Source organism: Uranotaenia lowii, chromosome 3 (assembly GCF_029784155.1).
Source record: "Uranotaenia lowii strain MFRU-FL chromosome 3, ASM2978415v1, whole genome shotgun sequence".
Lineage (NCBI taxonomy): Eukaryota > Metazoa > Arthropoda > Insecta > Diptera > Culicidae > Uranotaenia > Uranotaenia lowii.
The window spans coordinates 138,996,581-139,009,295 of NC_073693.1; the positions used below are offsets into that span (position 1 = coordinate 138,996,581).

The 12,715-nt window shown below is 34.4% G+C and overlaps 1 protein-coding gene across 2 annotated transcripts in view; it reads left to right on the forward strand.

Annotated features, from left to right (window-relative positions):
• Nucleotides 1-12,715, forward strand: part of LOC129750854 (peroxidasin) — a 596,804-nt gene that overhangs the window by 374,198 nt on the left and 209,891 nt on the right. For both annotated transcript variants that reach the window (XM_055745956.1, XM_055745957.1), the window contains exon 7: nt 9,229-9,414. In XM_055745956.1, coding sequence (XP_055601931.1) covers nt 9,229-9,414 — 186 coding nt within the window. The remainder of the gene's footprint in view (nt 1-9,228; nt 9,415-12,715) is intronic.

Here is a 12,715-nt window from a genome sequence, read left to right on the forward strand (position 1 = left end):
TCCATATTAAAAAAAAATTATAGGTAGGGTGAATGTACCCAATCTTGGCCCCTAAGGCATGGTTGACTAGATTTCCCATGATAGCAGTCTACCTGTAATGTGTACCTTCAAAAGTCCTTCGACAAATATGATTGCTTACTAGCCTGAAATGCAGTAAAAATATGTCCTTGCTTGAAAATGGTTGATAATTTAAGATAAACCTGATCAAACTTTCGATCGAAATGCTCCTTATTGTAGCCCCCGCGCCGAATTTTGGCCCTTTATGAGTTCCTTAAATTGGCCGTCTCTAGGAAAAACTTGCCTCACTAATACAACAACAGCCCCCACGAATTCATTGAAAATATCCCGGAAGGAAGCACATCAATGTTCTGTATTGTTTTCAAAAAGTCGGAAGTACGAAATGTCAATCAATTTTTATAATTGATATTTGCATGTAAAATTATAATCTTACGTCAAAAAGCATTACAAGTTTATTTCAGTTTTTGTGTATTCATAATTTCTATTATAAGTTCCAAACTATGGCATAAACATAACATAAATATGTTCATTAATCAAGCAAAAAAATCGTTTGCTAAATCTGTAACATGCAATCATGATAGATATGCTATGCAGAATGTTGCAATATGCGGTTTTCTGTTATGTTTGATTTTTTTTTTCATTTTTTGGCGTATGTTTGACATCAAAAACACCAAAATGCATTTTGGCAGGCCAAGATAAGGAGCATGCCAAATTAAGGCTCACTTACCCTATTATGTTTTTTCGGGGGTTAAACCCCCTCCATGAGGGTTCAAAAATGCCAAGCAAAATGTTCTTCTCTAAACTCATAATTAGAAATTCCTTATCAAATTTTGATGAACGAATAAAATGATTCAAGAGTAACAATTTCGACTCAGAACCCAAATAAAAACCTCGAAATCTTATTCCAAGTCAATAATTCAATTCCAGTTTTTCATGAAAATTCTTCTTGTTGATAGAAATTTTGTCTCGAATAACGAATTTCAATAACATTAGACTAAGCTTGCAAGATTTTTTGTACTTTATTTGCAAAATCGAACAAAAATTTAAATTGAGTCATAAAGTTATGTATTTTGCGTCTAAATTGTTCAACTATCGTATATCAAAATTAATATGAACGAGTTTTTGAAAGCTTGAAATATGATTTTAAATTAACAAATGTGCTCAAGTCATAAAATTCAAGAGTTTTTCTACTTGATTTTTATTCAATAATTTTTGAATTTGCGGATATTGGAGCCAATATTTCAGATTTGCAGGGCCCGCATACTTGCGGAAAAATATCCTTAGGTTAGAATAATTCCGGATTCCAGTTTTTATTACTGAAATTCAGTTTGGATCATCATTTGGAAAAAATCCTGATTCGGGTCTCGGTTTTCATTTCAAACTTCTATTTTCGAAACTTATCATTTCGGAATTTAAAAAAAAATGTTGAAAATTACAAACCATTTTAAGATTTGAATTTGAAACTTTATCTTCAAATTCTTATGTAAAATTGTAACTAAAGAAAGTTTCATAATGGTAGCCCAGAATTTAAAATTCTGAAACAATTTCATCATTCGCAATTTTCATTCAGATTCACAAGTTGAATTTTTAATAAATAGCTAAAGAAAAACTATACATTGGAAGCTAAAAACTCAGAGTACAAATAAGGAATTTCTGGTTGAGGATTCTGATCCAAATTACGCTTTTTGGCTCATAATTGATAGGAATTATAATCTGGAACTTAGATTCAAAATTTTTTTCAAATACGGAATTCTGATTTCGAAATCAGGTTCAAAAGGTGGTATTCAGATTCCCAATCAAAATTAAAAATTCGGATTCAGCTCGAAGTTATGTTTTATAATCGAGATTAAAATATCAATGTAAAAAGTTCATTAAAGATTCAAATTACAGACAATCGCAGTTTCTTAACTCTGATTCTAGATAGAAAATTAAAATTTTATATTTATTCAAAGTCAGTTTGAAACAATAATCAGAAGAAATTACAAATATAAACAATAATTTTGATTTTTTAAAAACCCAAATTTTTATGTTTTTTTTTCAATTTCTCAGGATTCTTATTATGAAATATATTATTATTTGTGGCTAATGACCAGATTCTTTATTTTCAAATTAAAATTCAACTGAAAACATAATTTAAAGGTTTTCTTTATTAACACTATTTAAAATGCAGTTTCTCAATAAACAAAGTGTTAAACAAAAATCATTAATATAAATCGAGTTTACAAGAGTAGAAAATAAATCTGATTTTAACCGCAATCTGTTACTTTTATTTCTAAATAAAAATAAATAAATAAATAATGTGGTTAAAAAGAATAAGCTTATTACTTTCTAATTTAAGTAAATAAAAAAAGTTTTTCTTCAAAATGAATTTTTCAAACCTCACATTTATTTGAGAAAACTCCTAATAAAAATATCAACTTCTTGGACTTTTTTTTTAGAAAGTTAGAATTTAAAATAAATCTTATATTTAAAAATAGAGGCGTTTTCTTTGTAACACAATCACGTATACGCGGGCGGTAGGAATGAAGTGAAATTTGGGATCCGAAGTTTTAATAATAGTTTATAGTAGTTGGAATAATAGTTTTAAGATTCTAACTTTTCTTGGGAGGGGAGTCGCCATACAAAATCAACTAAAATGAGACACTTAACTCCAAAAATTTTAGGACGATTTAAAAAAAAAAATCGGGAGTACGAAGAAGGTGTAGATGGAGTTCAAATTTATTAAATCAACAACAAAACGATGTTTACCGGGTCGGCTAGTACCTTACTTTCAATGTAAAATATCTCAAACATAAATAATTATAAAGAATTTTTTTTTACTTTTCTTTTTGTATGCAATTTTTAAGCAAAAATGTTATTGGAAAATTTTTGTTGCCAAACCCCCCCCCCCCCCTCCCCCCTTCAGCCGGTTCTTTCTACGGCCCTGCTATCAACTACGGTCCACCTGCGGCCCCTCCCAGCCAATGGCATAATGGTTGCACTCCGTGATTGGTTCGAGATAATCAGCATTCCACAATGAACCAATTGAAAGATTGCTGGGAACAAGCAATGGAAATCACTGTACAATTTTGAGGATCTCTTACTTTTAAATGAACCAATAACGACGCCGGCCAAGTCCATGTAGATAGAGGTAGGAAAGTGCAGCACATGTGATGATTTGTTTTGCGGAGACCGGCTGTACGCCATCCCTCCAATCTCACGCTGATTTTTTGGGGGAAAGGGTGATGTGGCATGGAAACCACTTTGGTAAGTGATATGGCCACTGTAAACCTATGCTTCTATGCTCCTAGAACTCCTAAGTTTCCTAATGAAACTCCTAGTTTCTCCTCTTGAGGCTAATTCAATAAAAATCAGATTGAACGATTTGTATTCGAGTGGTATCTGCAAATTTGAAGCAATTATATTTTCAGATTTTTAAATTTACGATGCAAAATGACTTGATAAAAATAATTTTGCACAACCGCCTTGGAAATTCTTCATCGTAGATTTGAAAACTCATGAACTGTGGATTTTTCTGAATTTTTTTTTTGCCCCACATGGTTAAGACCCAAGCAACCAAAAGTTCGGATAACATTCCTCTATCAGGTTTGATCAGCTTAATCGAGTATGCTAATATAACTTCTTTTCAGCTCAATTTTTAAGTAGTTAAACGAACTTTAAAGTTGACAAAAAGTTCGCATAACTCGTCAAACAACGTCTAACCAGCTTCAAAATCCACTTTATAAGCAGCATAAAAAATCGAAAAAATTACTCTTCCTCTCCTTCAATTGCCTTAAATAGCAGACTTGACTATTTTGATTCATATTAATCACTATAATTGCTACTAACTCACATTACATTTAAAAAAACATGTTTTTACCCAGCCTCGAACCCGAGCTCACCGCTTGAAAGTTGAGATCCATACTTGTTGCCCTATATGAACATCATGAGTAGGCAACGATTTTACTCGATGTGATGATTTTCGACTTTCAGGTTCTTTCAGGTTCTTTATTTCTACTTAATTCCCACTTTCAAGCTGTTAAAAAGTTCTTCCGGAACTTAATGTGTACTTCATATAGTTGTTTCCCAAGTAACGATGTGTTTATTTATGCAAACACGTGTTGAAGTTCGAAAAAAGTAGATTTTAGCCTTTAAATCTACTTCAAAGTTTCTATAATACGAAGTTGTTTTTGAACGCCCGTTGGAACTAATTAAAAACTTTCAAGTTTACAAAATAGTACCTACAACAGAGATTTTTTACGAACTATTGAGCTGTACAAAAAGACTTGCATCCCTTTGATAGCTACTTGATTTTGAAAAAATGAGAAGTACGTAACAAGTAGATTGTTTTTCTTCATACATACTTTAAAGTTCCCAAAAAGTAGAAACAGGAACCAAAACAGTACTTTAAAGCTTTTTTGAGTATTGGCTGAACTTGATAAAGAATAAAGTTCCATGGACCTCGAAAAAGCATTTTGAACAGCAAAAAAGTTCCACAGAACTTTTGTACAGCTATATATGAACTTATTAGTTCGTTCCTTAAGTGATATTCGAACTTTTGGTTGCTTGGGGAAGTATAAAAAGCCACTCTAGGATGCTCACGAAGTTCAAACCAAGCATCGTAGTGGAACCCTTGATCTCAAATATGGGTAAAAAGTCTATGGTTATAGGGGATAACTTAATGCAGACTCCTTAACTATGCAGTAAATCCGTTTCCGGCAGGCAAAAAGTGTTGTCTGTCAAGTAGACACCCAGTAAATAACTAAAAATGAGCAGTTTTACGGATTGCAATCTGTGCAACCGGCTTTTACGCAATGTGGCAGATGTGTTCTGTTGAACAAATAAATTTATGTTAAAACCGAATTTAAGAGGTCAAATTCTTCAAGATGCATGCTCATGTAAAGGTTCCAACCATATTCCAATTGGTTTTTCCAGGTGAGTTCGTAAAAAATATCATGATTTTGCAAAGGTTCTGCTTCGGTGGTAAAAATAATAGATCAAGACAGAACTGAAAACAGTGTGCAAAGTTAAAAAAGAGATTCAATAATAAAGTAAGAGTATTTCTTGAAATCAACGGTTAATTTTTTTTATATTGTTAGAATAAATATCATATTAAAACCTTTATTTCCTCCATAGAAAGTTTTTCGATCAAACGAATAGTTTTTGAAATACACACGTTTCGGATTCGAAATGATCATAGCCTTATTATTTATCATTCATACACAGCTTTCATAACAAACATTACCCGGAATATTGAATTTGCTGGATTCTAAAGAATCGAACAGTTCTTGACTTCCATGGGACACTTGGATGTCTTAGAAGCAGCATCTGATTTTATGGAATCGTTTATCACAGAACCAGATTTTTTGAAGCGTCGCATGTGTTTTTGCAAACGCCGACTGTATGTGCCACTTTTTTTTATTTTTATAATTTTTTTCTTAATTAAAACTGCCTTCATTTTTGCATCATAATTCGTCAAGGATTTCCAATTTTTTCCATTTTTGACATAAGATGATTGCGATATAACATTGCATAGAAATTGCATTATTAACAATTATTTACCGATTAAGTTTATCTCAATAGGTGACTTTGAATGACAAGTACGAATAGATCGTTTAAATACCATTATACGATGTTCTTACGATTACTGTACGACCTTTCATGGAAATAATATGTCATCATAGATCGCAAGCATGAAAGATTGCTTAATTGTACAGTGGGATTAAATATTGAGCTTTACACAATTCTACTGCGATTCAAAATAACTTTATTGATCTTTCTATACGATTAACAAAATGTTATCGTATCATAACTATACAAACCATAAACGATAAAATATACATAACTTTGTTTAGCTACAACTACAACTATATTATTCGTATCGTTGTGTATGGTCCACACATGATCGTCCGGATCGGAATCCAGCTTGTTGCCGTCGGAGTGTAGCGTCAATTTTCTCCTGGATCCTGTTCAGGATCACTTTGCAGAGTACTTTGGGTTGTACAGATCAACGTTATGCCTCGCCAGTTACCGCACTCTGTCAGGTCTCCTTTCTTCGGGACCTTTACGAGGATACCCTGCATCCAGTCGGCCGGGAATGTTGCAGTATCCCAGATGTCAGCGAAAAGACGGTGCAACATTTGTGCTGATAGGGCAGGGTCGGCTTTCAGCATTTCAGCAGGGATGCAATCGATCCCAGGTGCTTTGTTGGATTTCATGTTTTTGATTGCCGCTTCTATTTCAGTCAGCGAAGGCGCTTCCGAGTTGACGCCATTTATGCGACTTACTGTTGGTGCTTCGAGCTGCAGATTCTGTTGGCCATCGCTATTCGTGACTCGGAAGAGTTGTTCGAAGTGCTCAGTCCATCGTTTGAGCTGATCTGTTCGATCGGTCAATAACTGACCTGCTCGGTCTTTTAGCGGCATTCTTGCATTAGTCCTTGCACCACTGAGGCCGCGAGAAATGTCATAAAGTAATCGGATATCTCCATTGGAGGCGGCTCTTTCTCCCTCTTCGGCTAGGGAGTTTGTCCAGGCTCTCTTGTCTCGTCTACAAGCTCGTTTAACTGCCTTTTCCAGCTCCGCATATCGTAAGCGGGCGGCTGCTTTGGCTGACCCGGTACACGCCTGCTCAATTCCGACTTTCGCCTTTCTCCGATCATCGACCATCCTCCAAGTTTCATCCGACATCCATTCACTCCTTCTTCCACAAACTTTACCGAGAGTACCATGGCTCGTCGTGATAAAGGCATTCTTGATTCCACACCACTGTTCTTCGACTGTTCCGTCTGTCGGCAGCTCCGAGGCTCGGGATTCTAGCTGTTCAACGTATGCCCTTTTCACCTCTGGATTCTCCAACCGGCGGACGTCGTATCGACACCCGACTTTCTCCTCGCGCCGTTGGACACGTGCAACTCTCAGTCGTATCTCTTAATGAGATACTTTTTATTTCGATTGAAACCTTAATGTGAACTCGAACAAAGTGGAATAAATCAATTAAATGGTACTCAATAAATGAAACATACGTATTATCAACATACAATTATTTATGGAACAAGTTACAAAAAGTGGATTTTTTTAAGCACGAGGCTTGCCATGTTGGCTGATTACGTCGAGTGCTAAAAAAATCGAATTTGCAACGAGAACCTTGTACCTGATCATTTGGCGATACACACAAAATCCGTATTAAAGAAAAGTAAATAAAAAAGTATTCATGTAAAAGGCATGTAAGATATATTGAAGGTTACTTTCTGAAAATTTAAGTAGAGACGCGTGAGTTAAAATTATTAGATTTTATTCCAATAGAAATAAGCGGGACAATTCGAATAAACGGAAAGGAGGGAAATGTTAAAAAAAACTAGGACATTTTCATAAAAGCGAGACGAGTAACAACTCAAAATTTAATGATTTTTAAAAGTTAATCAGCGAGGGAAAAATGGAAAATGGATGCCAAATTTAACATGGTAAGACAAAGTTTACCGGGTCTGCTAGTTCTTTTTATAATTTTCAGTGTAAATTTATTTTTCATTACAGTCTTATGAAATTCTTTTAATTTTCATACGAAGTATTTATGAAAAATAGAAGAAACGACATAGTGATAACATAATGAACACAATAATTTCAGCAGTCATTTTTTAACCTTCGAACGAAGTTGTTGAGTTGATAATTATCCTGTTTTTACAAGACACTCTTATGAAAAGCAACAACCTTTCATAGAAGATGGTGTTCATCTGCAGAATTCATTCGCGTCATAAGAAAATTTTATGAATTTCAATGATTTTCTTAAGGCGCCTCTTCATAAGAGAATCTTATGGCATATATTTATAATAGTACTTTTCTATGTGTACAATTTTGGGTATGGAAATCAGGAACCAGAACCTCTGAAATGAGTTTGATGTCATTCAAAATTTTATATTCAAAACTGAATTTCTATGAACAAGTGAGAAAATTTTGGAAAACTGTAGCTGAGTTCTAAACTTGGGATGGATTTTTTAAGGTTCTGGCAAATGTTTTGAGTCTAGATTGTTGCTCTTGAATAACCTTAATCTATCATCGATATTTGATTACGAATTTATAATTTCGAGTGTAGAGTAGAATACCTCGTTTGCTTTTCTGAGACCCTCATGGGGGGGGGGGGGAGGGGGGTTTCAACCTTCAAACAAGCCCCCCTCCCCCTCCCGTTTTTTCGACCATGATAAGATGTGGTATATTGTGTCTAATAATCAAAGGTTTGAAGAACCTCTTAGCTGAATGAAACTATGATTTCAAAGTAGTCGAAGATTCCTTTGAATTCAGCTACAGTAGCTGAATTCAAAGGAATCTTCGACTACTTTGAAATCGTATATTGTGTATTAGTGTGTTGATGTTTGTTTTGCATGGAGTTGGAAATACCGGCGTAACTCCATGCAAAACAAACATCAACACACTAATAAAGCTCAGGTTTTTTATCACTGTGTACAGATAAGAGAAAAAGTGGAAGAGGTCTGTATAAACTACAACCAAAAAAATCACTGAAAATTAAGTTCTCCAGTCCCTTTGGCTATGTAGTTTTGCTAGAACTGTTAAGAAAATTTTATCAACGGTAAAGTTTTCGTTGGACAAAAGTTGACCATAACACAAAATAAAATTATTGTGATTTTTTTAGTGACTTAAATTTGGGTCTAATGGTTGATTATTCATCAGATCAGGATGATAAATCGCACGCTGTGATTTTATTAAACTTTTTATCAATTTTTTTTTATGTAATGCCATGGAAAGGGAACTGATTTTTTCTCTATTACTTTCTATTCAAACAACAACAAGCAAACATAATAACAACGAACAGAGATCAAGTGGACTAAACTAGAAAGATTTATTTACTTGAAAGTACTTGTGGTAGATTATATTTTAAATTGGGAGGAGGGGGGGTAGGATGGATTTTTAGAAGTGGTCTCTACATTAATTGATTATTTCTGTTATACTCGCTAGCCTTGGGCGAGTATTATTTCTGGATATTTATTTATGATTTTTTTTTATCTAATTGATATCTAAAACAAATCGTATAGAATATTTAACATTCAATATCTGTGAAAGACTTTAACAAATCGATATTAACACTTATTCATTGGTGAACGTTTTACCTATCTAATGTCAGTGCCCTGTTATAGTCAAAGTTGGATAATCAGCCCGAAATATTCATGAATTCCCATGATCAAACATAACTAAGCCATATATCGTCTGCGATTTCTTAAAGGGGCCCCAACGCCGAGCATCATGTGGAAATTCAACAACCAAAACATCCAAAACGGTCGCATCAAACTGTTCGGAAACGGATCGCTGATTTTGCCCGTCTCTTCCCTGGACGATAGCGGCATCTACAGCTGCTATGCCGGAAATGCCATCGGCAATGTGTCGGTCAATGCAACGGTCCACATCAATGGTAAGTGCGAAAAAAATATTTTACTATCAGTAGGTTAGTTTTGATGATGATGGAACACTGTTCGTAGAAACCTTTACCAGTTTTCGAAAATAACGATTGAAGAATGAAATATTCTTAAATTATCATTGAACTTAAACAAAACTACAACAATTTATTGTGAGTCAATGATTTAAGTAGTTTCGGAGAAAAAACTCAAAAGCTCAACTTAAAACAACCAAAAGACAACTTGCAACCTAACTTCACTCATGTGATAAAGCTGCTTGTGTCGCACTGATAAAGTGCGTTCAGCGAAAACTTTTTTTTTTGCCTTTCCCTTGATGAACCCTCTGATCTGATCCGGGCTTCGTCCTTCATCATGTGTAGGCACGGGGATGAAGGTGCAAAATTCAGTCATGCTTCGTCGAGATTTTCCTGCAACCACATTTTCCATTTATCGCTCTTTCATCCTGGAGTGAAGTGTGTTTTTTGCGCTCACTTCCTCGCTTTCTCTGTCTCTGTCCCATTGATGCTTTTAGTGACACTCTTTATAAACACTTTGTGGATTACATTCAGCTCGTATAAAGTACGGTTCGGTGCACTTTTGGCGGCTTTTGAACAGGAGATGCGTTTTGTGTGAACGCAGCAGCAGGCAGGGCCAACGATTTATGAATATGGTGCTTCATTTATTTCATTTTCACACAGATTAAACAATTTTTGCGAGAATCGAAAGGAGATTATCGCGGTGTTGTTCACAGGGTGTTGATTGGAAAAGAGTGAGCTTTAGTAGACTTCTCTCCACTACTGGATTAAGGTTTCATCATTTTTGCCAAAAGCGATTATCACCACCGCCAGCTAGCTGGTGGATCAATCAGCTGGACCGGTAATAATTCAATTAACAATTTGGAAAACCTTTTTTTTCCCGAGAATCGGAACGACGCATTCAGCCTCAAATACATACAGTAGCAGCCATAAAAGAATGAGATTGGGTGAAGCAGCGAACATCCTTCCAACTTTGACACGTTGCCACTCAGTCCTTATTATTTCATGGAATTTGTATACAAGCTAAATCAACTAAACAACCTAGTTCAGCAAATATGTAGCATCATATGGGAACTGAGAAGAATAATACAGTTTTCCACGGAAAAAGGGGAATTTGATATTGATTTCATAAATTAACTTTAATTTACTAAAAAATGGGAAAACCTAATTTGTCAAAATTATAGCTTATTTACGAGAAAAACTGTATCTCTATTTTTAATCCATCCACGATGCTCATTATTTACTGAATGATAATTGCTTGAATAAAAATTTCTCTAAAAAATATTAACTGAGTCGGAAATGACACACTGCCAAAGTTGGAAGGATATTCGCTACTGAGCTGGATTTCATTTTTTATGGACGCTACCGTCTAAGTTTTTATAAATTTACATCGAAATATACATATAATACATAGTAAAAAATCTGCTTCAGAGCTCGAATGAGAGCAGACAATTTTTTTTCAAAATATGAAAGGTAATGACTATTTGCAGTTTTTTTTTCTAAATTCTATTACTCTTAAACTTGACCGTACACCCACAATCATGGATGAAGATTTCAAAGAAAACATTATGGGCGGAATCACAAGTTACACGGGCTAGACTTCTTTATTCTTTGGTCGAAAACTTCGATTTTCACTAATGTATTCTAACCATAAATCAGTAGTTTCGGCTGACGACAAATTTTCTTCCAAAACATCACATATGTTTTCGTTATATTTCAAAAGCCTCTCCAAGAAATTTCAGCAAAATGTTTTGAGTCATACATGATATATTAGGGGAGATTGGGGATTCTTGATCCCCTTTTCTTATTGTCATCATAACTTTTTGGGAAAATTTTCTTGAATTTTCATATAGCGTGTAACTTCAAGTTCATATGCTCCAAAACTTGAAACGATACATGAACTCGTAGATTAACTAGAAGCATTGACCTAAAAAAATGTGATATTTTTAAAGTTACAGCCGCATAAATCAGTATCATAAAATGACCGTTCCTGTAATCTTTTTACTCTAATGGTAATGGATTATGAATGGGCGATTAAATCAATCGTACTGGAATCGTTTGGACACACTTAACGATACAGGGAACGGGTCGTTAAGTAAAGTTACGATTAAATGAAGATTAATATTTTCGGTTTCGACCGATCGTATATGTTATCTTTATCTAATGATCCAATCATCCAAAAAAGACGATACAGCTTATCTTCAACAAACAATAAAAAGATTCAAACCCATACTGGGTTTTTGATTATTTTATCACATTCAAATTCAATTCCCGGAACTAAAAAGCAAATCTTTATTAACCCAGTTAATTTTATTCGAAACCTTTTACAGTAAACACAATTTCATTTGTAATTTATCATGTATTCCGAACCTTAAGAATGTTCCGGAAAACATCTTCCGGATGTTCCGAAAGACACTTCTATCGTTTCCGTTTTTCTTTTTACGAATGCAGATTTTGTATTTTTTACCTTTTTCACTCTTTGTTTGGCTAACTCGCAGCTCCCTGGGTTCACTTACCTTCATCACATGCGTTGTCGTCATCCCTCGAAGCATCCGTGTAGTTTTCGGGAGATTGTTTTTTATCTTTCCACCGATTGTGGAACCAAAAATACCTTCCAACCGAAAAAATAAATTATGAAAAATAACGTGTGTTGACGTGACAAGAGAGAATTGGAGGCGCGTTGCAAAAAAGCGCAATCTGTTTTCGAAATTTTTAGTCTGATCTTTCAAATATAATTTTTTATCATTTAATCGCGTTCCAGAAATAATCAGTTTGTTTAAAAAAGTATTGATCGTATCTTTCAAAAATGATATTTTATCCGTTTAAGCAAAAGCACATTGAGCCAAGACGCAACGTGAAACGGTAAGATTAATGTAATCAGAAAGGAATAATACCGAAGATTCGGCCTATCATATTTTACAATGCGGGAGGAGATCTGATCCTGTACTAAAGGAGACTTGATCCTCAATTCAGGGTGCCCTAACCCTAGGCAAAAAAAATCCGGAGATAAAAGATCATTATTATCATTTATTTTTTGCCATATTAGTACTCATTTCACAATTTATAAGTATCAGACAAAAAGAATTCTAAAGGTTTGTCTACTATTCTACAGTCATTGTATACTTTAAGGCGCAATTTTCTAGTTTTTAGATAAATACAGTATTGTAAGTTCTTTTTAACAGATAATTACTTGATAAACATGAGTTATTGAACAGATATCAGTAATTTCATGATATCCAGTGATCACCATCCATTCAGAAGAAAAAAAATCTTTTTGGGGTCT